The 26,661-nt window shown below is 42.8% G+C and overlaps 1 protein-coding gene across 1 annotated transcript in view; it reads right to left on the bottom strand.

Moving 5' to 3' along the window:
* TRPM6 (transient receptor potential cation channel subfamily M member 6) overlaps positions 1-26,661 on the bottom strand; it is a 1,703,532-nt gene that overhangs the window by 106,171 nt on the left and 1,570,700 nt on the right. Inside the window, exons 35-36 of the mRNA XM_069625828.1 lie at positions 24,825-24,907; positions 22,752-22,957 (exon numbers count right to left, since the gene is read on the bottom strand). Coding sequence (XP_069481929.1) covers positions 22,752-22,957; positions 24,825-24,907 — 289 coding nt within the window. The remainder of the gene's footprint in view (positions 1-22,751; positions 22,958-24,824; positions 24,908-26,661) is intronic.

Raw genomic sequence — 26,661 nt, forward strand, 5'->3', positions numbered from 1 at the left:
AATCACTGGCACCGTTGGTAACGGTGCCAGTGCTTCCGTGTCCCCATTCCCATGGAGTCCTATCGGACTCCATGGGAATGGGTACTTATACTTTCTGCCGCCTGATTTCCCGGTGCCACCGGGAATGACCCGGCGGCAATGGGATATCATGTGGCGGAAATGCTGCTACAAGACCAGCAGCAAAACGCTGAAAGCACCAGCGGGTTACTGCCAAATTCGTAATGAGGCCCCATGTGTCCCTAAATCATAAATAGATGGCACTTTAAAAATAGGAGGCATTTAAAATACCACATGTTTTTACCAATATCTCCACGCTCATAATATGGCCCCAAAATTTAAGAATGTCCTGTTTCTGAGGTAAGGATAGTTAGTTGCTGTTATGTTTACAATAAAATCTCAATGCTTTAGTATCCACTATGCAATTACAAAAATATCTCATCATAGATTTGTGCACAACCTGCAGGCACACGTTCTTATTTCTCCAGGCCATCTTGGCCTTTAATCCTCCATGTACAAAACATCGACAATCATCTTGTAACATCAATATTGTCACACTTACAAGAGGAAGGAATTTTGCATGACTTACTAAATTAAAACCTTTCTTTATTAAAGACTAAAGTCTTGTTTAAAATATTTTGGTGTATTCCTTTCGCTTTCTTTAAAGGAGTTTATTTGTGTTACAAAAATTGATTATGTAATTTTTGGTGAAAAGGTGTGATTATAAAATGCAGAAAAGCAATCATTTTGTATTTCTGCAAACCTATAGTTTGATGGTGCGCTCTAATTGAAGGGACCTTTCCATGCACCAAGAAACTTTATTTAATCATGGCAAGTGGACAATCTAGAATGAGCCTAAAAGCAAATTTGGAAAACAATGATTGATCAATCAACGTCAATGTTTAAAAAACATGAAAGGGAGCAACAGCCCGCACTGTTCATTTAGAGAATAACATTTAGCCTCCATTCTATTTGGTGCCAAAAATGAACAAACACACCTACGTGCATGAGTAGATGACAAAAAAAGTTGTGATGAGAATGTGAGAGGCATGACTCAATTTACGAAGTGTATTACTTGCTTAAGTACATTTAAATGAAAACAAAAAAGATTCATAACCATATTTGTGAACTTTATTACTGCCAAAATACACCTAGTGGGAAACAAAAGACGCAAGTTTATTCACCCATAGTGTGCATTACACAGGCAGACACAGATGTCCACATACACACAATACTTGAGGTTTTCAGATCAGCCTAGCAATTGCTCTCTCTTGGGGACTGTCCCTGAGAGTTTGGTAACTGTGCTCTTGAGAATGTCCCCACTAGGTCACAAAATGTAGTGTGGTGCAGACTGCCTAATTCTTTACATATTATGTTCCATGCCACACATGTTACAGTGGGAGAGCATATCCCACAACCATCAAGAAACACATTGTGAGAGAAGGTGGCTATCAATCTGGAAAGAGAACTGGCCTCAAATGCACACCGAAACAGGTTTATCTGGGTATATTGGTTAGCGGGAAAGGCGATCTTATATTACAGAAGGTGGTTTCCTAAGTTTCTCTCTGAGATGTAATCATGTAAGGCGATGCTACAGAAGAGTGAGCACAAGATTGGTTGGTTTACCCTAATAGAAGAAGCAAAGAGGCGGGCGTGTATATGTTATGTTATGTCTTATTGTTTTGTTGAGACAATTCTTCCTCTATGGTAGTGGTGACGTCACTGATGAGGTTGTGTTATAGGATTTGAAAACTGCAAAATTTGGTGAAATTTGGAAGGCAATTTGTCGGTTGAAAATCAGTGTTGTGCTTTTGGGGCAGAGCGTGAGGAGCACGCAAGTGGAATTGTAAGTTAATCCTTCAGGGTGGAGGGCGCAAAGGGGTGGTGCATGGAACACACCTGTGTTTATGGTGTTGAGCCGGAGAGGCTGAGAAAAGATATCTCATGCTATATTGACTAATATCAGAAGTGTCGAAAAACCTCAATTTGAGGTCAAGTAAGTATTTGACAACGTATTGTTTAAAGTAAAACAATGGGGCATATGCCTCTACAACACTTATGCAAGTCCCTTCCGTGGTATCGAGACATAATACGCAAGTATAACACGGAATGGATGCATGGCACAGAGGGCAAGTTGGTGAAGCCATGGCCCAAAGATGGACGTTTTTTCAAATGTGTCCCGCGACAAATGATCACTTATTTACAGGCAGCATGTAAGGGGAGTAAGTTAAGCAACCGATTGGCCAAACTAGAATTGTGGAAAATGTTTCAGGACGAGGAAGAGGATTTGACTCAGCGATATTGGATGCTGAGCCAACGAGATACGAATGAGCGAACAGCCTTCGGGTCCCCCTACTCCTCCGCAAACAGTAGACGCAGACACAGCAACAGAGAGCAATGGATTTTAAACCATGAAAGAATTAAAAGCAGAGGCACGGTACACAAATCCCTCTTTCGCGCCATCAGCGTATAGTAGCAGAAACCCATTTGATAGCGCAACACAAACGACTAACGCGGCACAAGACAATAGCAGCAAAGGCAGGGAGCACAGCGGGATGTAAGTAAAACTACAGGAGAATAATGCAGAGAAGACGGGGCTTGCTATGGGCCAAGAGTTAGTAGCATCAACCGAACAGATATATTGCTCAAGCTAGATGGAAAGCCAGCAAGCAAAACGTGGATAAGGAAGTAGTGTCCAGTAAAATCAAGGAGGAGGAAGCTAAAGAATGGGCAAAGATAATGGAAGAAGTGCATAGGAGGAAGAGGGAAGAAAAAGAGGAAAAGGAGAGATTGTAAACAGAAAGAGAGCGAGCTGAAGTGACAGAGAGAAGAGAATGAGCGAAGAAAACAGGGAGAGCTAGAAGATATATCAAAGAGAAAGGGAGAAGAACAGGAAATACAAGCGCAGCTAAAGAAGAAAAAAGGAGGTTAGAAGTCGAGCGGATCGTTAAAGAATGCCGACGCAAGCAAGAGGAAGAGTGCAGAAACAAAAGAGACAGGGACGAGAGTAGAGAGAGGCACTCTACCAAAGTAGTAGGACTAAGATGGATTTGGCATGTGTAAATGATGTGGATGGGGAAGGATAGGAGAACTCTATCGGAGCAGAAGAAGCAGCACAGCTGTGAAGCTTGAATGAAGACTAACAGGGGAGTGAGGATGATGAGGAGCGAAAAAACTCTCACCGCTCCAGTGAAATTAGCCTGGACAGAGACACAGTATCGGGAAATGAGGAAGTTATGGACAGAGAAGAGGAAGACATCAAAGGGTGACTGTCGTGACCCACGGTGGTGGGGACACAGAACACAGACAATATCACTCTGTTGTGCAGAGGCTTAGGGCCTGGCCCAGATGGAATAGCACAGGGATGGCAAGGGTGTTAACAGCCACTAAGGACATAGGGGGACGAGACGGAGGAGGGGGACTAACAATTCCCATTATTGGAGAAGGGAGGTGGGTGACCTCAATATATACTGTGGCAGCAAATGGACAAAGACAATTTAAGATGCAAGCTACAATCTTTGACGGCAAAATTTCCATTTGCCTGTGAAGGCCCACAGGCAAAGGCCCTGTTTTACGCCTCGCCACGCAGTACGACTCTGGATACGGAGAGGGAAGGAGCCCTTCTCTATCAGCATCCCTGACGCCGTGCCCACGCTGCAGGAGCAGCTGATTTCCTCATCACTCGACTCAACATCTCAACCGCATTGCCAAAGGCTCTGTCTATAATTGGGTGAGCCTCTTGACGTTAGAAGCACTTCTCTTGCTGCAATCTTGCAATCTTGTCCCATTTGTTGCCAAGCACAGATCCAAATTGGGGTTCTGTCTATTCAACATAACGAGCCTGCAACAGCCTGATTTCAACATGGCTGTGCTGAACCATTCCGAGGCTTCTGGTAGCATTGCCGAGCAACACGAGAGCATTCTAAACGCACCTATCCGCCGGCAGGCAGAAGCCAGCTGCAGCCCTTCCGGTGAAGGCCCGCAGGCAAAGGTCCTGTTTGCGCACTGATGCGTGGCACGGCCGACCTCTTGACCCTCGACCTCCAAAGTAGGCCTCCTACGCTACTATCCTGCATCAAGTATCAGCACTGCTGAAAGTATGCCCTAGGCTACTACTGTTGATCTACAATTCATCCACAGAACTGAATTATCACTATCAAATTGACTCCTGCCCGCCTCTAAGTCACTGTAACTGGATCACCTACTGCCGCTAGCGTGTCCTACTTCTCACTGCCATTGAGTCCTAGTTGCAGCATGACCACTCCTCTGTACCTCTCCTCCCGTATTGACTTGCCTTCACTCATGCTCTAACGCCGCCCAGTTCTCCCACGTGCCGTTTGCTCAATTGACCACCTGACTATGATGCAAGCGCACCAATTACTTTCCCATAGCTTCATTCTATAGCTTAAAGTGCTGCCTCTATGGCTACCTTGACCCATCTATTGATGTGCACATTTACTGTTGACTAATGATTATCAATTATGCTGAGACTGACCTCTACCACCTAACATATATTGTCCTCTAATTGCCACTATTGGTGTTCGCTGCACATGTTGTGATCCTACCTTTACTGCATAGCATATATTGTCCTCTAATTGCCACTATTGGTGTTTGCTGCACATGTTGTGATCCTACCTTTACTGCATAGCATATATTGTCCTCTAATTGCCACTGTTGGTGTTTGCTGCACATGTTGTGATCCTATCTTTACTGTATAGCATATAGTACTTTCCAACTGCCAAATCAGCATCTGCTATTCATGCGGTCTCTTACTATGGCCTTACAGTATATCTATGTGCTAACTATTGCATGGGAAGTGAAAAAGCAAAGTGATTTACATAGTTAGTTGACCAAACATCAGCCATAACTGTAAGGTCGCATTCCCAAAGGCCCTACACACCCTATTGTTAGCTGAAATAAGACTCCCAAGACTGTCCACTGGACTTTACTATAGATAATTGCAGCAACAATCATCCAACAGACCATAGTTTCAGACATCTATATCGCAGGCCCACAACCTGTGACAATAACTGACTTAATATCTGTACCTTGCCCCCTCGCTTCAAGAAATAACAAACTCCGAGCTAGACAACCTTGCATCTATGAACCACGAATCAGGTACCTCCCTCCTAATAAAAACCTTTCTAAGGATAAATTGTCCCATAATCTAAACTAGCAGGTTACTTCTAAATTACAGAAACCGTTCAACGATACTCCTTCTGAGAAAAAAACCAGTTCACCCAAACCGACAAAACTTCAATACCTCAATAACCTTACTAAAATCAATAAAGCCCTAATAAATACTAGATCCCTAGTAGCACATGCATCTGAAATAGCTGACCTAATCACTATGAATAACCTAGACATTTTAGCAGTTACTGAGTCATGGCTACATGCAGCAGCTGGTCCAGCCCTTGAATTAGCAGTCCCTGAAAATTTGCAAATTCTCAGAGTAGACAGACCTGACGCTAGAGGAGGCGGCATCGCGCTTATCGCTACATCGAATCTAGCAAGTAGATTAATTCTCTTGCCTTCAATTACATACTGTGAAATCTTCATAGCCAAAGTACTGATCTCTAACTCTAGCACCCTAACGATCTACTTAGTATATAGACCACCTGGACCTATTGCTTCCTTTGAGGATTACATCTCGAGTATCCTCTCTAACAATACCAAAAAATCTTCACAATTACTTCTGCTAGGTGACTTTAACCTTGGATTTAACGATCCAACAGACAAAAATGCTCAAGCAATATCTAATATGCTCTCAGAACAGGGACTTACCCAAAGAGTGACTAAGCCATCCCATGCTGAAGGCAGGACACTAGACTGGGTGGCTGATATGAACTGTGAATTATCCATTAACTCTATAACACCACAACTATGGACAGACCATCTTCTGATTGCCTTTACGATGGCAATAAATAAGCCGTCAAAGACATAGTCCCCCCCTCCCTACAAGGAACAAAAAAAATATCACGGCGGACAGGTTACTACCTTATATTTTCCCATCCCTGAATTCACTCCCGACTACTTCTGATCCCAACACTCTTGTGGACGCTTACAACAGTTCCATGACTAATGCCTCAGACATTATTGCACCTATCAACGGGCGCACTTGAATGCATGGTTTACACCACATCTAAAAGCCCTCAGATTACAAAAAAGAAAACTAGAAGCTATATGGCGACATACCCCATCAGGAGAAAATAAGACTAACTTGATTAACTTCTCCGATAACTATAAAAAAGAAATAATCCGTACGAAGAAAGATTTATACAATGACAGAATTGCTAAAGCGAGATCTAATACTAAGGAGTTATTTACAATCTTACGTGAAATGGAAGCACCTATTCCCTCGGCAGACAACATTGTAAAAGACAAACTCTGGTGTACTAACATACAGAACAGTCTAACTAACAAAATAGTAATTCTCTAAAATAAGATTGCTGACAAGAAATCCACCCTACCTAACCAGGACACGCAAGTCTCAACCCCTAAGGGATTGACTAATCCACCTAATCAATTAAACTTCTCCAAAGTTTCCACCTAGGAAGTTGAGAAAATTATTTGCTCTCTGAAACCATCAAGGTGCCATGGTGACAACTGCCCGGCACAACTAATCAAAGATGCAGCCAGAGACCTTGCACCATTTATATCAAAACTCATTAACTCCTCCTTCTGTGTAAATATTATACCAAGTAATTTAAAAGAGTCTTGGGTCCTACCCTTGCTAAAAAAGCAAACACTAGACCCATCCCCTCTGACTAACTATAGGCCAATTAGAACAGTACCGTTGTTACTTAAAATGCTTGACAAAGTAGCATATCTTCAAATACAGCAGTACCTTGAAATTAACCACCTCCTAGGTGTCCGGCAATCAGGTTTCAGGCCCCAACATGGCACTGAAATGGCACTAATTGACTTAAAACCCTAAATTGAGGAGCTTAAGGACAAAGGGAAAACTGTCATGCTACTCCTCCTTGACTTGTCAGCTGCTTTTGATTTGGTGGACCATGAAGTTTTGTGCAAACATCTTCCTCCGGCAGCTCACTTTTCCAATGATGCAATAGCATGGGTCCAATCCTTCTTAAACAACCGGACCCTGCGTGTCTTCTCCCCTTCAGCATCAGCAGACCCTATCCCCATAACCTTTGGCGTACCACAAGGCTCTTGTGTTTCGGTCACTATGTACAACACATTCACAAAGCCGTTGTTTGACAAATTGGATAATCTGGGTGTCACCTACACTAACTACGCAGATGACACCCAGATCCTCATACCCCTTTCGGGCAATTATCTCAAGGACACGGCTCTTTTGAATAAAATCTACCTCCTCATTCAGGCATGGATGGCAACCCATGGCCTCTGCCTGAATGACGTCAAAACCAAGCTCCTGATTCCCGGCACCACTGCCAACCTAAAAAAACTCAACACTGACTACTCCTCTTTTAACATTGATGGAAATACCATCAAGGTTGCAAAGGAAGTAAAAACCCTAGGTTTTTATCTTGACTCGATCCTAACCCTGAGTAAACAAGTAAACACTATGGCATCAGCAACAGCTTACACATGCAAATTAATTAGGGCTTGCAGGCCGTACCCATCTAAAACAAGCTGTATTACCTTAGCGAACGCCCTCATGCTCTCAAAACTGGATTACTGCAATGCCTTCAACATGGGAGCTAGCAAGTACATCCTAAACAAAATTCAAACTCTACAGAATAACGAACTTAGAACGGAATTAAACCTTCCAAACAGAGAGCATATCTCCGATCTAAGGAGACAAAAGCACTGGCTGACAATCCATGACAGAATTCTGCTCAAAGCAGCGTCATTGACCTTCAAATGCCTTAATAATGCCTCTCCACCTTACCGAATGCATAGTCAGGGAAACCTCTAGCTGCCCCGCCAGGTCTGCCAACTCCTTCTGCCTTAATATACCTCAATTTAACCTAACAAAATCTGGTGGTAGTAGCTTCCCAGTTAAGGCTGCACAAACTTGGAACTCATTCCCTCTTGCACTAAGAGTGGAACAAACTTACTTTAGTTTTAGACGTAATATTGTGAATTGGTTGAGATCTAATGATATGTAACGCTGATGCTCCATTTCCGCATATTGCACTAGACAACAACCCTACCTTCTGCATCTAACTAGCAACATGTAACAGACCTACTATCTGATGATAACCTTACTGATTGTATCAAGGTACTATTTGCCTGTATGTATCATTTAATTTAGTGTATTCCCACCCTGTCACCTGTACTATGTAACCTAAGCCGAAAGTCTTCTTGTACCTGTGTTGCGCCCAGTTACCTTCGGGTTCGGTGCGCTATATAAATAAATAAACAAACAAAGAAACAATTGATATCCCAGGACAGGCGAAGGGTGACTCACAGAAGGTATTACCCAAATTGACCTTTTACAATTGACCTTTTGCACAATTGACCTAATTATAGTGGTCCTAATTGACCTTCTGCACAATTTATCTTTATATTATTTTAGTTATTTTATGTATGTATTGGGTTGGTTTTGGATTATAAATAATATAAGGGGATTGGGTGGTGGGTTGCGGGGGTTTTTGGATTGGGTACGGGGTTGCGGGGGTTTCCCCTGCATATATGTCCTAATTGACCTTCTAAATTAGGTCAATTCTCCCGAGGTCAATTCTCCCGAGGTCAGTTGTGAAAAGGTCAATTAGTATAAAACCCCACAGAAAGCCGATACCAAGGACAGTGAGGGAGATGCAGCAGTTTCTAGGCCTCCGTAATTATTGCTGTGCATGGGTGTTCGACTATAGCCCACACACAAGATCTTTGTTAAGCGGACTCAAGGAAGCGCAGAAAGGGAATGGCAAGTTGTTGTGGACACACAAAATGACTGATGTATTTGAATAGCTGAAGAAAGCAATATGCACAGCTCCAGTGTTAGGGACTCCAGATTACCATGACACATTCTTCCTGTTCTCACACACTAACAGAGTGGGGATGACTGCAGTACTCACACAGAAGAATACTGTAGGACACAAGACCTTGGCTTACTATATTGGACGTTTAGACCCTGTGATGAGTGGACATTACCCTTGTGAGCAAGCTCTTGCATCTGCTGCATTTGCGGTAAAGAAGTCAGCGAGTATTACTAAGGAGTGTAGTACCACACTTTGTGTGGCGCACATCCTCTTTGCTTGTCTTGAAAGGCCCAAAAGTACATTGACTACACAAAGGGCCTCTGGCTACGAGGTGATTATCTCAAATCCAGCAATCAAGATAGCAAGGTGCAGAACTGTAAACCCAGCGACATTTGTAGCAGAACCAGTGGAGGAAGAGGACTACGTATACGACTGTACTACATACATAGAACAGTATGACGACATTCCCAAGGTGGGGGAGAAACCTCTTGAGGAGGGGGGAAGTGATCTTTATTGATGGGTCATCGACAATAGACCAGACAATGGGGAAAAGACATATGGGAACTGCAGTGGTGACATTAAAAGCAGACAGCTCAGCAGAAATTATAGTAAGTGTGAATTTGCCTTCACATTTGTCAGCAAAGGCAGCAGAATTAGTAGCACGTAAAGGCCAGGAGATTACAGTGTATTCTGACTTGGTGTACATGACATTTACAGTACACTCTGGACAGTCACAAAGTCTGTGGGGGCTTCCAATGTGCTGAGGGCACACCAGTACAGCACACGCCCCTATTGGGCAGACTCATAGAGGCGCTTCAACTCCCAACAGCCATAGCGGGCGTGAAATACCAAGCTCACACGGGGGGGTAGGACATAGTCTCCCGGGGGAATGAAGCTGCAGACGTGGAAGCAAAGCGCACAGCATATTTTTCAGAAATAACAGACTTTGATACCCCATCGAACACACGCATTTGTGTGCACAACATGATTTTAAAAGAAGTCTACAACACATTGCCAGCTCTGCAAATTATGTAATTTCAGGGTAGGGCTCCGGCAGAGGAGAAACAGTTGTGGATGAAAAGGGGGTGTTTGATTTCCCCAACCGAGCCCTTGTGGTGACAAGAAAGCACAGGAAAACTAGTACTCTCAATAGCATTACTGCATATTGCGCTCACGCAATTTCATTACCCTTCTCTGATGGGTAAGGAGGTACTTGCTGCACACATGGGGGGGAAAAATGGTTCTGTCCTAATATGGCGGAACATGTAGTCACATTTATGGAAAACTCTGTGATTTGTAAAAAATTAGCTGCAGGACATACATTACGTGTAGTGAGAGGAGCCATGCCATGCCCGACTGGTCCCTTCCAACATCTCCATATAGATTAAGTTGATATGAATCAGGTGTCACAGGGCTACTGCTGCATGATACTGGTCGTGTGCCCGTTTACCAGATGTATCGAAGCTGGTCACCTGTTCCCACCCCAATGTCCTCATGGTTGTAAAATTCCTTGTTAGATAGGTTTTCCCATGATGAGGGGTGGGGGGCGTGAGGTCCTGCTGTCTGACAATGGACCTCATTTCGTGAAAGAGACTTTTGAGCATAACACAACCCTACTGGGGATATAGCACACATTTTCCTGTGCCTATCACCCGCAAGTGAACAGATGTGTGAATGCCTAAATGGCCTGCTCAAAGAGAACATTTCCAAGCTAAAGGTAACTTTGAAAAAAGGATGGCTTCATTGCCTAGCGTTAGCACTGTTCGTATTGCACCCGGATCCAACCACCATTTAATGCCCAACGAGGTGGTAACGGGACGATGCATGCAACTTCCCAGGCTCCTCCCACTAGAGCTCTGACCGACGCAAATGCAACATCCAGTGTTTGTGGAGATGAAATGTACAAATATGTGGCTTCTTTGATGGCTAGTGCATCTTTTATTTCTCATCAACTGCAGGCACAGGGGGAGAGGTCGAAGAGCATTGAAGACGACAACAGCAACGACAAAACTAAGTGACTTCTGAAACAGCTATTGTTGTATCCTGGGGACACTGTCTTACTTAGGAATTTTGTGCAGCCCTGGTATAAACCATCATTTGAGAGTCCTTTTGTGGTCGAAAAAGAAGCGGACACAGCAATAAAACTGCAGGGTAAAAAGGTTTGGAACTATATCAAACAAATCAAGCATTGCCGAGGTGAGACCTCTTCCTATCTGAAAGAAGATGATTTGATGCAAGAAGAAGACAAATACAAGAAAGAAGAACCTCAACCAAGGATAACTAGGTCCAGAGCGAGAGAGCTCGTAAAGGAATACTACATACACATCATTTAGGTACACTGTCCTTTCTTTACAAACAGCATTCATTGAGAAAGTAAAATACTGTTTTTTTCATATGATCTTTCAGAGATGTAACTCATTCCAGGAATGCTTTATTAATTATATAATTAAAAAAAAGAATCAGAATGAATGATACCTCCAATACAATACTTTCATGCTTTTCTATTAGATGTAGCCCACACCTATCCACAATTGACACATGGATACTCATCCATTATTTCCTTATTTTGAAATTTGAGATTCCGTATAGTGTGGGAGAGAATGTTCTATGCAGCACTGGCCCAATATTATGATATGATATATGATATGATATGGCATTTATAACGCGCCTATACACAAGTGTTTCAAGGCGCGACGAGGCAAGGGGGGAACAAAGGGAGGACAGACAACGATCCTACTGGGCCAGGTGTTATTCAGATCGCGCAAGTGCATGGGAAGGGGGGGGAAAGTGCGGAGGGGGAGGGGAGAGGGGAAAGTGCAGTACATGGGTAGTGTAATACATAAGACACATAAAACAGCCAGCTAGTGGCAAGTGCAATGAAGTGCAGACGTAAGTGCTGGTAGGTGGACTGAAGGGATACAGAATAACGGTCCCCAAGTGCAGGGTGTAGAGAGGCAAGACACACCAGGTGAGGATAAAAGCAGATTTATTGGGACACGTATCAGACATATAGTTGAGACCCCCAACCAGGACAGCATCAGGTCTCCAACTGCCGAAATACAATACATAACAAATCCTAAGTTCCAAAGCAGTGCATTGTAACCTCAACCATGCACAGCCCAATGACTCCACATAAAGAATGCTGTTCATCCCCATAGCAACACTTGACATTCCCCTAGCACAGTAAACCCATATATACAACACATCCCCCCCTTATCTGAACAGAGCCTAAAATTTATAACAAATGAAACATAACTTAACAGGGTATTAAAATAAAAAGAAAATGGAAATATATAATATAACATCAGCAGACGTTGCACTTTTGACATATCACAATTATGGTTTAAGACATCTACTTTCTTAACTTCGCAACTCTTGACAAATTCCAAATTTGGCCGCTTTCTGTCCTAACGGCACCTTTGTACACTTGGACAAACTTGACAGGATCCGAAAGCAACAAATCCCCTTTCTTGTTTATAACAGGCTTTCGTATTCTGATCCAATCACCCACCTCAACAATTGTTACCTTCCTCTTTGGGGTCTTCTCATTCATCCTCTCAACCCATTTACCCTTTTGTTCTTCCATTCTTTTTTTTACTTCCTCTACAACCTCATTGGTTTCCCTCACTTTTCCCAACCATGCCGGTGATAACACAGTGTTACCTCTTCGCCCTCTCATCAATTCGAAGGGACTTACTCTCGTTTCAGCATTGGGGGCCATCCGTAAAGCATACAAACGCTCTTTGACTGCTACTTTACGATCACTACCACATGCACTTGCTCGTCGAATACCATTCATTATACAACGGTTCATTCTCTCAACCATTCCGTTCCCTTGTGGATAATACAATGCAGTCTTCTTGTGCCGAATTCCACATTTGAAAAGATATTCTTGGAACAACTTACCCGTGAATTGTGGACCATTGTCTGTGAGAAGGGTCCTTGGCAATCCCTCCCTCTCAAAAACACTCTCTAAAAACTCCACAATAGATTGACTTGTAACGTTCCTCAATATTTTAAACTCCGTCCACCTTGAAAACATATCTATTAAGACAATAATAAACCTTCCTCGTCCCCTACCCATATCGACAGGGCCCAGAATTTCAATGGCTAGATCTTGCCACACACCTTCCGGTACCAACGTCTTTCTTACTCGCTGGACCACAGCCGAAAGGTTTTTTCCTGATTTAATGCACTCACACCAACAACTCTCTCGATTTCTCGATCGCAACCTGGCCACCAATAATCAGCCTTTATAACATCCTTAGTCTTGGATACACCCACGTGACCGCAATGGGCAATTTCCACCAGCCTTCTTCTCAAACTCCCAGGAACAACCAACTTGTCCCACCGATATAATACGCCATCCCTCACCGACAATTCCAATCTTACTTCCCACAATGATCTCTCCTCTCCCAACAACAATCTCTTTTCCGGCCAACATTCTCTGACGAAACCCATGATGCGTCTCCACATATCGTCAGACTGCAGAGCTTCAATCCACTCTTCTCTCTGTATCACCCTTTCAGTGGTCGCAAATACCATATTACCAACATCACCACATTTTTCACTCCCTTCATCATCACTACTATCCACCCTTAACCTCGAAGCATAATCGGCTTGTACATTGCTTTTCCCAGGGACAACTTCCATATTGAATTTAAGACATTGTAACCTGGTTACCCAGCATGCAGCTCTTCTTGAGACTTTATCCAAGCCTTTACTTTCAAAGATTGCCTTTAATGGTTTATGGTCAGTTCTCAAAGTGAATTCCTGCCCCCACACAAAATGTTTCAGTTTTTCAATTCCCCAATGGCACGCTAGAGCCTCCTTTTCTATAACCGAGTAATTCAACTCAGCCCCTTTCAACATGCGTGAAGCATGTAAAACTACATCTTTCATACCATCCTCTCCTACTTGGGACATAACCACACCAATCCCCATTTCGCTAGCATCTACCAATAAGATAGTCTTCTTTTTGGTGTCGTACATCGCCAATGGTTTTGCCAGATCAATTTTTGATTTTATTTCTTCAAACTCCTTCTGACAAGTTCTATCCCAGTCAAACTCAACACCTTTCTTAAGCAGAGCTCTCAAGTTTATTACCCTATCCGCAAAATTTTCTACAAACCGATGGTAAAATTCTACGGTACCTAAAAATGACCTAAATTCTGCCTTGTTTTTCAGAACTTGCATTCTTCTTATCCCATCAACCAAATCCTTCCTGGGTCTAAGACCTCCCTCGGATATTTCATGGCCCAAGTACTCCACCGTACGAGTGCAAAAGACACTTCTGACCATGTAATGTAATTCCACGCTCGTTGAATATCTTTAGAACCACCTCCACTTTTTCCCCTCAATGCCTCTTCAGTTTTGCCACATACTAACACATCGTCCTGGAAGCACCAGACATCTTTCACTCCCTTTAGTAATTTGTCCATCACTTTTTGAAATACTGATGAAGCAGATATTAGCCCAAACGGCATACGTCGGAATTGATAAACTCCTTCATACGTAATGAATGCAGTAAGTTTTCGCGACTCAGTATCTAAATCTAATTGATGGTATGCACTTGCCATGTCTAGCTTCGCAAAAAACTTAGCATTACTAATTTGACTCAGTAATTCACCCATATTGGGTAGTGGATGTCGATCAGCTATGACACACTTATTCACTTCTCTTAAATCTATACACACTCTTAATTCAACACTTGGCTTCCTTACCACCACAACTGGGGAAATCCACTCTACAGCCTTGGCTGGTTCAATGATACTCGCATTTTCCAGTTTCATTAGTTCGTCCTTCACAGCATCACGCATCGTCATAGGTAATGTCTCAGTTTCGCACACACTGGCTTACTCCCATCTCTCAGTGTAATTTTGTGCACCATACCCTTCAGACAACCTACTCCATTACTGAAGACTTTGGGATATTTCGTTATCAAATCACTGTTAACATCCCCCCCTCTACTAGGCCCTCTGACACTTCCAATATTAAGGACTTGTTCTTCGCTATTAGGGTCCCGTTTGATGCCCAGACCTCTTTGTTCTCTCCACCCGAGTAAAGTTTCCCCCTTCCTTGTAACATATATTTTGCCATATGTTGTTCTCCCTTTGAAACTGAAATGAGCCATGCAGCACCCCAATAGCTCTATTTTCTTGTCATTGTAGTCCCCAGAGTTTTTATCAGATGGTGTTAAATCTTCCATCCGACCATGTACTATGTTTTCATAAGTACCCCTTGACATCAGAGTAATCTTTGAACAAGAGTCTGCTAACATTCTTACTTCTTGCCCATTCACCTTAATCCACGCCGCAGGATGTTCACACTCATTCTCAGAACATTTCACCATATTAACAGTGACCACCTCACTCTCAGACTCTTCACCCTCTGCTGAAGATACAACCTCACATTCCTCAACAAACATGGTCCCTTTAGCCCCAGCTATACGATCATTTTTACAGCAGTTTTCAAAATTCCCCCACTTCTTGCATATAGAGCAATTTGTTCATCTGCCAGGACATATCGGTGAAGTTGATAAGTGACGCGCACCCCCACGCCTAAAACATAAACGTTCTTCTCTTCTTGGACCTCTATAAATAACCTCCTTCTGAGTATTTTTATTACTCAGTTGAGCTTGCCCAGCCCCACTATTGCTCTGAGCTGAGTCATTCCCTCTTACAAGTTTATTTCTCGATTTCCTTTTCTCCTTAGTACCCCCCTTCTTAGGATCACTAATCTTTAAAACTTCAATGTGTGCTCTATCCTCTTAGCAATAGTTATAACTTCATCTAAATTAGGATCGTCCTTAAGCCACACTACCTCTCGAATTTTATCATTTGAACAATGTAACATGAACTGATCCCTTATATGTTCATCTAATGACCCAGCAAATTTGCAATTCAATGACAAGTGTCTCAAAGCTGTAATGTATTCTTCTACTGACTCGCCGTCATGTTGGAATCTCATTCCGAAATGATAACGTTCCAACACTGTGCTGATCTTTGCCTCAAAGTGTTTGTCTAACTTAAGTAAAGCATAGTCAAAGACATTACCACCATCTTCCATGTCCAATTCCACAATGTCAGGCAGTGTTTCATAAATTCTTTGCCTTTCATAGCCCAAAAAGTGCATTAACATGGATACTTTCCTTTCCGTAGACATACCATTGCCACATGTCGCCTTGACATAATGCAAAAATCCCCTTTTCCATGGGCCCCACTTGATCCTTGGAGGGCCCGTGGTAGGCATGAGCATTTGTGGCCCAGGGACACCAGACAAAGCCATGTTAGGAGTAACTGTATCAGTATCTTCTATAACAGTAGTGCTCTTCTTCACTCACGTGACCAACGTTTTGTTAAATTTACCAATCAACAGCAAACCCTGCCACGTTGTTTCTCACCTGGACCAATAATAGTGTATGTTCGACCTTTTTCTTCAGCAGATAGCACGTCGCCGCCTTCCCAAAAGGGCCCTGGGCGGTTGACGAATCTCGTTGCTGCTTCCTGGGATCAAGGCGTTAGTTCCAACCAACGGAGATTGAAAGGAAAAGAAATTATGATGCTGTCACGTGACCAGGTACGCGCTCGCCGGCTATGTATCAAATTTTGGGTCAAATGAGCCGGCGTTACGACTAAAGGAAGAAGGAATTCGGTGGAGCCACCCACTCTTCGCGGCACAGCGAGATGGTCCACTAGATCCTGTACATGCTTCGTTGAGAGCCGTATCACATCGCGCACCGGTCTGCACTCACCATGTTGCTCACACAGCACAACTTAACAGCTGTGTCCTGAAACTTCTTAGAAAAATTATCACTAGTCGTGTCGCAACCGGACAACACTCGGGTTTCGCAGCTGCCGAACTCTGTACATGCAGATACCAGGCAGCGTGTACGGCGCTGGAGACGGCGTATGACGAGCAAACGGCGATCCACTCTTCAAGGACTGCCGCAATCCAATCGTTGGGTAAGCTACACGGACTGCAGAGTAGGTCCGCAACGATTCGGCAGGCTGGGGGTCTCAGAACTCCTTCACCATAAAGGCTTGCCTGGGTTGTTCTCTCTGACTTCTTCAGTATCCCACCCTCGTCGCCAATGTAGAGAGGCAAGACACACCAGGTGAGGATAAAAGCAGATTTATTGGGACACGTATCAGACATATAGTTGAGACCCTCAACCAGGATAGCTTCAGGTCTCCAACTGCCGAAATACAATACATAACAAATCCTAAGTTCCATGGCAGTGCATTGTTACCTCAACCATGCACAGCCCAATGACTCCACATAAAGAATGCTCATTATCCCCATAGCAACACTTGGCATTCCCCTAGCACAGTAAACCCATATATACAACACAGGGGTTGCCAGGGAGGCAGTGCGGGTGAGTGATTGACGGGGCCTGGGCCAGAAATCAGAAAGGGTGGCCAGGTAACCAGTGCAATTTCAGTCTGGAGTTCAGCAAGGGAGGGGAGGAGAGAAAGCAGAAGCAAAGAGGAAGGTTTTGAGGTTTTTCCAGAACCGGAGATGGTTCTCCTCGAGTTTCAGGGAGGCAGGAAGGCTGTTCCAGAGAGAGGCCCCTGCGAAGAGAGTTATCTGCCACCAACTTGTTGCTTGGACAAGCGACTGACCCTAAGGGAGTTGGAGGAAGATGAGCGAAGAGCTTGAGAAGGAAGGTATTTGGGAAGAGAGAGTTGAAGGTATTGCGGCCCCAGACACTAGAAGGCCTTGTGTACAATGCAGAGGGTTTTGAACTTAATCCTCACAGCCACTGGGAGCCAATGCAGAGATTTCAGTCCTGGGGAGATACGATCCCTGGGCTTGAGGCCAAGGACAAGTCTCGCAGTCCTGTTTTGTTACAGACGTAGAGCTTGAATTAACACACACTAACTCAATAACAATGCATTTTTTAGACTTTTTAGCATCAACCCACAGAGACCTGGATCAGCGCATGACAATGAGATGACAAACACAATATGAAACCTTTTAATGTTTTGTGCTCTCTGCTGTTCCTATTTCTTTACACTCCTTGCTCTACAAAGGTTGTTGTTTGCAAATGCACAAGCTTCGACCCATATTAACATGACCCCAATCCATGCCGTTAAGGAAGCCATATCTAGGCAGCCAACAAGCACTGCTAATAAAGTTATATTGAATAACATGTGGTAGAGCCACATGGCTAAGGTGGGGAAACAAACAACCAAAGAGAGCTTTTAAGTCTGCTCTCTCATACTCTATGCCATGAGTGCTTCCAGAACGTTTGTGGCAACTAAAATTCCAGAGGCAAGAGCACAATGCCTCATGCATGTATCACTTTTCACCACAAGAGTGTGATTCCAAGGGAAACGAGCAACACTAAGATGGATGTCCAAGAAAACATTCCCGTACGAAGATAACTATATAAATGTTAGATGATTACTGGAATACAGCTAAAAATATAGAACATATTACAGAAGGACCATGCAAAGGAGAAGTGCAGACAGTGACACAAAAGGAATTACAGTGTCCCATAACAGGGCACCTAGAGATAGGAGGAATGCCAGGATGTTGGGAAAGAGGCCAATGATGTCATCACTGACACTACGACGTAGCCACGTTTTATACATGGAGAAGCCATAAGGAATACTATAGAAGTTGTAAACCTTGGAGGCAAATAAGAAAGGAGAGACAGATTCTGACTGCACAGACAAGCTGACACGATCGTCGCTGCTCGAGGCGAGCAGAAACAGGACACCCAGCCTGGGACAGAGGGGAAGCAGGAAAATTCCAGCAACCTAGATAGTGAGCCACCTGCAGAAATTCAGGCTAAAATTCTTATTACAGACGAGAGGGCTTCCTTTCATGGTCTTGACACACGTGACCCAGACCAAGAAGACCGTTCCCAGAGAATGAGAGAGAAGAAGATACAAGTGTTGCCCATGTTTTGTTAACTGACTGCACTCTCACAGGCTTGTGTGATCAGAGAATATCAACATTAGGGAATACTTCACACCTCAATGTTCTTTCTCATTACCTTGAAGAGGTACATTCAGTCTGAGAACTGTCTAAGGTCCCAGGGCTGGGAGGACAGGTTCTGCCCAATCAAAATTTACCTTTCACAGGGTGATATCACTTGTTGCACGGGCCAATGGTTTTGCGGCGATCCAGCAACATTGTAGATGGGTGAATTAGAGGTGGTCCTGAGAGTAGCCACTAGATATGGCTAGAAATTTAGAGGACTAACCTATGGAAGTTCTATATGTAACCTTACCCAAAATGACCAATGTAATTGTTTGATAGGTTTCCGGTAGGGAATCTGGATTTGTGACATCACAATGGAATAAAACCATGTGACACATGCGTAGAAGCTAAGAGCTCTAGGTGAACCTTGTTTTCCCCATGGCTGAGTCCTCCGTTCTTGTGGCTGGGAGTTTCTGAGGGACCCAAGTGTTCTCTACGAATAATCGGAGTGACAGCTAGAGGAACACGGCCACACTGTACATGACCACTGTCCATAACTAAAGGGCTTGACTAGTACCCATTAATGTGTTAAAATATATTTTGCCATGCACACTGACAATGGCTGAAGGCCATGCTTAATGCCAGTTAATGTTGTAATGTAATTAGTGATGTTATCAGTGATGTCATCATTGTGGTCCAAGGCTGCACAACAGGGGGCACTAAATTAAGGTAGCCTTTGCTTAATTTCAGGGTTTTGGTTGCGTTAAGTTCTAGTTCTCAACTTACCGTCTCTGCAACTACTGATTTTTCCTTGGTTAAGAGTTAAGGTGATCAGATTTAACACAACAAAAACCCTGGAATTTCGATCAAGCCCACCTTAACAATGCACCCCCTGTTGTGCAGCGTTTGACCACAATGATTATATCACAGACGACACCATGACATCACTAATTACATCATACATGACATTAGCAATTAAATCAATAATTATATCAACTGTGACATTAGTGATAAAATAAATTTGAATATTTTTGTTGAACTCTTTTGACACATATTTTATTTTACCACACTAAACAATAATAACATGACATGGAACAATACACTGATACATAAGTATGATATAATTACGTGCGGCACATTCTTTTCTAATACTTACAAACTTATGAACTTTACAATTAGAATATGTAACATTATACAAACGGTTTGAATTTCATATATTAGTAAACAATTACAATACTTCTTTGCAGGGAAAGTACCGGAATCTGGTAAATCTATTCCAGGTATTGTAAAGTATTGTTTAGCATATAACTGCAGAGCCCTCAACTGCAATCCATTACTCTAAGGATATATATTTTCATATATAGGTTGCTCACTCCACCTTCTAGTGCAGCCTCCTTCTTAGTTGACTGAGTCCCAGGCTAAAATCGGTTCTTCTGACAACAATCACATATTTACTGAAATAGCACCTCACACAGCATCCCACATTTAATACATCATACTTCTCAAATATAACTTTGCAGTAATAGTCATCTCGGGCAAAAATTGTCATTTGCCTACAATCTTAAATGTACAGTTTTGTGTATGTTAGTATCCGGCAGTGCAATGTACAGTATATCATGTATGTCCATACTACCGGCTGCTGACCTCCGACATGGCCTAACTTGCTTCAAGTTGTGTCTGGTGGGACACACTACTGGTATATTGTGCAATTAATACTCGTTTCAAGAATTAAACTACGATAGCTTGGTGTTTCTGGTGCTACAGATAAGTGTTCATGGCTAGTGCGACACGAATTTAAATGAGCACATTGGGTTCTGTGAAAAAACTCACAGAAGTATCTGTGCAGTCCTGGGGATAATCCCAAGAAATGTTCTAAGAACTCATCTGATTTTATGAACATAAACAAATCTTTATATCATCATTACATATATAGATATTAAATGGAACAAAATAAAGTAAATTACAAAATACATTAACCTGCAGTTGTGCTCAATAGTTTGAACGTAAATCATAATAAACCGTAAATTCAGGCATGTATCAATTTTTGATTTAATGAAATAAAACAAAGTTGACTGGATGTCCAATGGTTGCAGAGATTCCCAATGTTTTCGTTTCCAACAGATAGATCTTGTTCAAGGAAATACGCATTGGTGTATTAGAAGATTATTTCCTTAAACACCATCCATGGGATTTATCCCCAAGAGTATACAGATACTTCTCTGAGTTTTTTCACAGAACCCTATTTGCTAACTTGCTCCAAGACCATCACAATGACAATTGGGCACTATGCAAATATCACATATTGTATTGTATTGTTGCTTATTTGTATAGAACTCTGTGAATCACTGAAAGTCATGGTGGCACTGCAGAGATGTGTAAACACAATAAATCATTAATCTGCCCTTCAGAAAAGTTATCTGAGTGATAGGAAATGTGTGTTATCCATTACAACTGAAGAAAGACTGTTCTGGGCTTTGCGGGAAAGGATGGAGATGGCTCTGCCACCAGTTCTGGCCCCATCGAGGTTTGGGATGAAGAGCGAGCAGGCAGACTGGGACTTAAGCGGTATTGTTGGATGGTACCATTGTGGTTTGTGGAGATAGAGGAGGGGCTCTTCTAGTCCTGTATATAGATGTATGCACCAGGCACATGGACTTAAAGGTGATTTGTTGCTTAACTGGAAACCAGTGCAGGGATGACAGGCTAGGCAGACGTAGTTGAATCCTTGCAGAGGCAGTCTGCACCATGCGCAACTTTGTTATTAGCTTGCTATGAATACCAAATAAATGCAATTGGCAAATTGCAGGCGAGAAGATATAAAAGCATTTACAAATATATCCTGTGGGGAGGAAACAAGGGAAATAGCTGCTCTAATTACTTCATCACAGAGGAGACCTTTTGTTTCAGTGTAATTTCGGAGTCTATAATAATATCGCCAACTGATACTGAAGTGACAGGGCCGGAGCCAGAGGTTATATGACAAAATAAATAAATAAATGACAAAAGGTAGAGTCCCACAGGTTGAGTTTAGTGTTTATAGCCATCCCTTTTTGCTATTACATTTTAAGTAGTTGATGTCCATCCAACTTTCGATGAAAACCAGGGAGCCCTTTAACGTGTTGCCTGTGCTGTCTCTGTTTCCTGTCAGCCTTACGCATATATGAGTGTTGTCAGCATAGTTGAAAAAGTACAGGCCATGCTGCTGAATGATGTTGGCAAACCCTGTGAGGGCGACATGTCAGTGCTTGTGGAATGGAAGTGTAAACCTCCAAGCTCACATGCTTTTGGAGGGTGTCCCCCACCATGTTAATAGCCCACCCACCCGCAAAGCCCCTTACACGCCCATATTTGTCAATAGCCCCTCAGCCACCAAAAAGAAACTAGAAAATCGAGTGTTTTGACCCGCTTTGGGTTGAGAGCTATGGAAGTGAAATTATTAATTGAAAAGTCATAACTTCCTGCTATGACATCATCACAGTGAATAATGAAACTAATATTTCACTGTTGTGACAACACACCCACCTTGGAGCGTTCTGTGGAACAAATACTCGGCAGGTACCTCCTCATGTAGCTCCCTCTGATCACAAATAGCTGCCGAGAGCCCACCTCGCTTAGAAGAAAGGACCCTTGCCTTTCTTTTGAAACTCTAAGCTGGCTAATTTTTACCCATACACAGCATAACATTGTACATCAGTGTCTAACAACTTAGAGAAATATTCAAACTCGGGGTTCAAAGTCGCTTATATAACTCAAGATTCACTCTCGCTCAGTGTAATGTTTGGAGGTAGTTAATAGATACCCACGCACAATTCTCCATGTATTTATCATTTCTAACGCTGAAGTAAACTCCTAATCTTGAGGTGCCATTTTGTCTTCCGCTTTTTAAGAATCAGTGGAACAGCATGCAAGTACCTTGCAAATCGAGAACGAGGATGTCTCCGCGTGTGTACTCATAGCTCCAGTGGGAAAAAGACAGCAGTGTCTCCTCCAGCATGTTTCTTGGCGTGATCTCATCCCCGTTGTTGTTGTTGTACTTTCGGAACTCCCCCGTCATGTACTTCTCGATGGTAAGCCACTGGTTGGCTGAATGGCAGTAAATTAGAAAGACCTCCAGAAACCTATAGTGAAAAATGTTCAAAATCAGATCTTATGGAAGGATAAGTACTCCCGCAGCACACCTCCCCCAGGTCATCTAGACAAAGGAGACGGTTCCTTAGTGATGAAAGACCAGACAGATTTAAGACAGTCACTTTGGTGGAGTCAGGGACGTCATTTCACCAAAATGCCAGGGGTAGCGGAAGTGACATCACACGACCCTTGACCCCCTGGTGACATCACAGGAAGTGATGTCATTTGATCCCACCCCGAAGTGATATCGCGGGATGCGATGGAACGCGACCTTTCACCCGTTGACAAAACAGGAAGTGCTATCGCATAGCATTGTACACTACAAAAAATATGGTTACGATATCACTATATTGTGATGTACATTTCATACAAGAATGGATCGCCATATGTATCGTTAAGATCAGTGTGTATAGGTCCATATTACCAAATTACTGTGAATGCAAGCACCATGACCAAATGATGATGTGTTGTTATATAGCACTTACGCTTAAGAACAGACTAAATCGGTGACTCACCCCCTGAAGTGTGCCTGAAATAAACCTTTAATGAGTATCAATTATTGTATAGAATTCCAGAAAGACTTTATTTGGTATTCCTAATCTTTCTTATTTAGGGTCAGTGCTGAAAGCGTTAGACTTGTGTCAATCCTTTTCTTCTTTTTCTTCTTTTTTTTAAGGTGCTTTAACAAGAAAGCCAGCCACTCCAAAACTAAAGAGCCACATGGTGCTGGCCACAGCCCATGAGCTTGCATTACAAAAAAAAAAAAGTTTGTAAATTTTTTTTTTTTTTTAACTTTTTTTTTCTTTTTTTTTTCTAGAGGTCGCAAGGGTGACCACAGAGGTCGCAAGGGAGACCTCAGAGGTCGCAGTTGCGACCTCTGGCGACCCCCAAATGACGTCCCTGGGTGGAGTCGTAGCAACATGTGATTTCTATATTTCCAGACCCGTCCAATCAACCTAATTATACCCCTGTCCCGTTTGCTGAAATTTGTTTTCAGAACTGACAAAGAGTAGCCCCCTTTTTTTGCAGGTAGAAGAAATATGTGACAAGAGATGAGCTTGTGTTTCCGTGATTTCAAGCAAACATGACTCACCAAATTGAAATGTAGGCTCAGTTTGAGAACAGATCTGTGGTTATTGTCAAGCCCCATAGCCAATTACACCACGGAAGATATCAAGTGCCAGAGCTCATCACTTGGGTATTGAACTCTGCTGGACTACAGGGGACTATTTTTGAATGTGTCATGCCATTCCAATATAATGAAAGGGAAAAAGGTCTCTGTTTAATGATTGCCAAGTTTGAAAAGTACTTGACCAGCACATTCATTTTAAACGAAACTTTTCCTGTCTGCTACACCAGCTAATTGTTAGCCAGGAAGAAGACACCTGTGTACGTTGAATTCTGAAATGAACAGCGGGGGAACAGAAAGTATACGTTGCTCAGTAAGTGCAGCAGGTCCCTTTTGTACTATTTTTGTCAGCTCTCAGACATAAATTGGCGGGCAGGAGGAACACACCTGAAATAAAGAAAGTGGCCATATTTTGTAAGAAATGACAGAGGTTGACAATTCTCATGTCAAATCAGCTGCAAATCGTCTTCTGTCTGTTCTCACCCAGCCAGGCCTCAGCGTATTTTCTGTCCAGAATCAAACATTATTAGACTCACATGTGTATAGTATGGATACGTATTTATTAAGAATTGATCATATTCGAATGGTTATTTCCCTGAATATTCAGGACCACTGATATCCCGATTGCTGCTCAAAGGAAGTATTCCATCTTTTCACACCTTTATTTAGCATTGACAGCGTACAGTATCATTGTGGAATGAGTATCCTAATGCATAGGCCAATCTTACCTTAGCGTGTATGGTATTGTGTGAGGCTTCACTAGGTTAAAGGTGTACATAAGCTTCTGAGCCGCTCTCTGTTGCTGGATCTCCTAAACAAAGCAATCGCGTCCATGTCATTATTTGGATATCACAATGAAAGTGGAATAGTTTCATTTTGTCAGTGAACTTTGTAGCCACCAAATCAAGGGAGGACTAGCAGCTTTTGCCTAGGGGGCAAGTACAATGTTCTAGCCCATGCTGCATTGGCCAAAGCCCACAATGCAGCAGCCCCACCTTCGAGAACAACTAAACTCAATCACAACCACTGCCAATCCCACCCATTCTTAAGTATATATAGTAGACATTAATGACATTACTGTGCTTGTATGCAATGTATCTTTCTGTTATGTTTGTGGTTTCTTAGATACCCGGGCCCCTGGGAACCTCCCCCACTTGCCAAACATATTAAAAAGATTTCACTAAGATAATATAGTTTGGTGAAATGGGAAACTGAGATTGAGCCCAGGTTTCCCCATCCCAGTTTCCTCTCAACTCATCTCATCACATCACATCCCATCTTTAGTTTTAGAGTTTTAGAGAGACAAGGAAGCTGGAGAATTCATTGGTAGAGCTGAGTTTGTGGATCTGGCTTCTGCTCAAAGAGCCAAACAGGTGCTGGCCCAACAAAAGACACATACGTGGCTTCGTGACTCCCCACCACACCCCACAAAACTCATTCGTGACACCCTGTCTACCCACCCCCCAAAACCTAAGACCCTCACTAGACATTCTGCCTCGCCACTAGAATGCATTATATAAGTATAAATATTATGTTAAAACTATGAAGTAACACTATAGATCATAAACTCAAATGAGAGATAATTTCCATATATGTAGGTAAGAGAAATAAGGCCCAGTGATGAAAAGTGATTTGCTCAGGATCACATAATGTAAGTGATGAACCACCACCCTCATTCCATATAAAGAATTCCCTTGGGAAACATATTATTGATATCCTGACCATCTGCGATTTTAATAGATCAGAGGTCAGACACCATTTGTTGGAATTGACAGGGGAGTTCATCCGGTCCATAGGTATCCACGGTCTTGGGAGGATAGCTCAGCGGTAACATGCTCGCCTTGGAAGCAAGACGACACAGAGCAACACAGGTTTGATCCCCGGTTCCGCACTCAGAAACCTCTGGGTAATAATTGCGTTATAAATAACCTATTATATCATAGAGATAAGGAAGGGGCATGAACAGAGATTACAAGAGGCAAAATATCCGCCTTGTAGACATACTTCATGACTTCTCTACTAAGGAAAATATAGTTTATCCTCGAAAACAGGGAGTGCATTGGGGAGTAAAACGTATGTTCGCGTTATGTAGTATTACATAGTCTCCATATATCTGCCAAATCATTACCACAAACAAACTGTTGAAATGCTGTGTGCATTTATGAAGGTGTGAAAGTGCAGTGGGAATTTCTATAGAGAAAGGGATCTATGGGAAGGTTGTAATCCACCTCAACCACTGTGGAAGTGGAGCATTTTCGCTGGATTGTCTGGCTAACCTGGACCATAAGGACTTTCTGGTTAATTTGTGCTATAGGCCTTCAGAGCTACTGTCGGGGCACCATTTATTTTGCATTTGGCTAAAGCCCATCTTCCATTTTTTGTCATTTTCAGTCCGTACAATGTGCACATCCAATTTCTTGTGGAAAAATATAGCGACTCCTCCTCTACGGCCCTTTGTCTCAGAGTAAGAAACTTGCCCCATCCATTGCATCCTGAGTCTAGTCGAGTCTTTCCCAGGGAGATGGGTTTCTTGTATGAAGGCTTTGCTTCTAGTTTCCTCAGGTG

The sequence above is a fragment of the Ambystoma mexicanum genome, chromosome 6p (assembly GCF_040938575.1).
Source record: "Ambystoma mexicanum isolate Mex_15411 chromosome 6p, UKY_AmexF1_1, whole genome shotgun sequence".
Taxonomy (NCBI): domain Eukaryota; kingdom Metazoa; phylum Chordata; class Amphibia; order Caudata; family Ambystomatidae; genus Ambystoma; species Ambystoma mexicanum.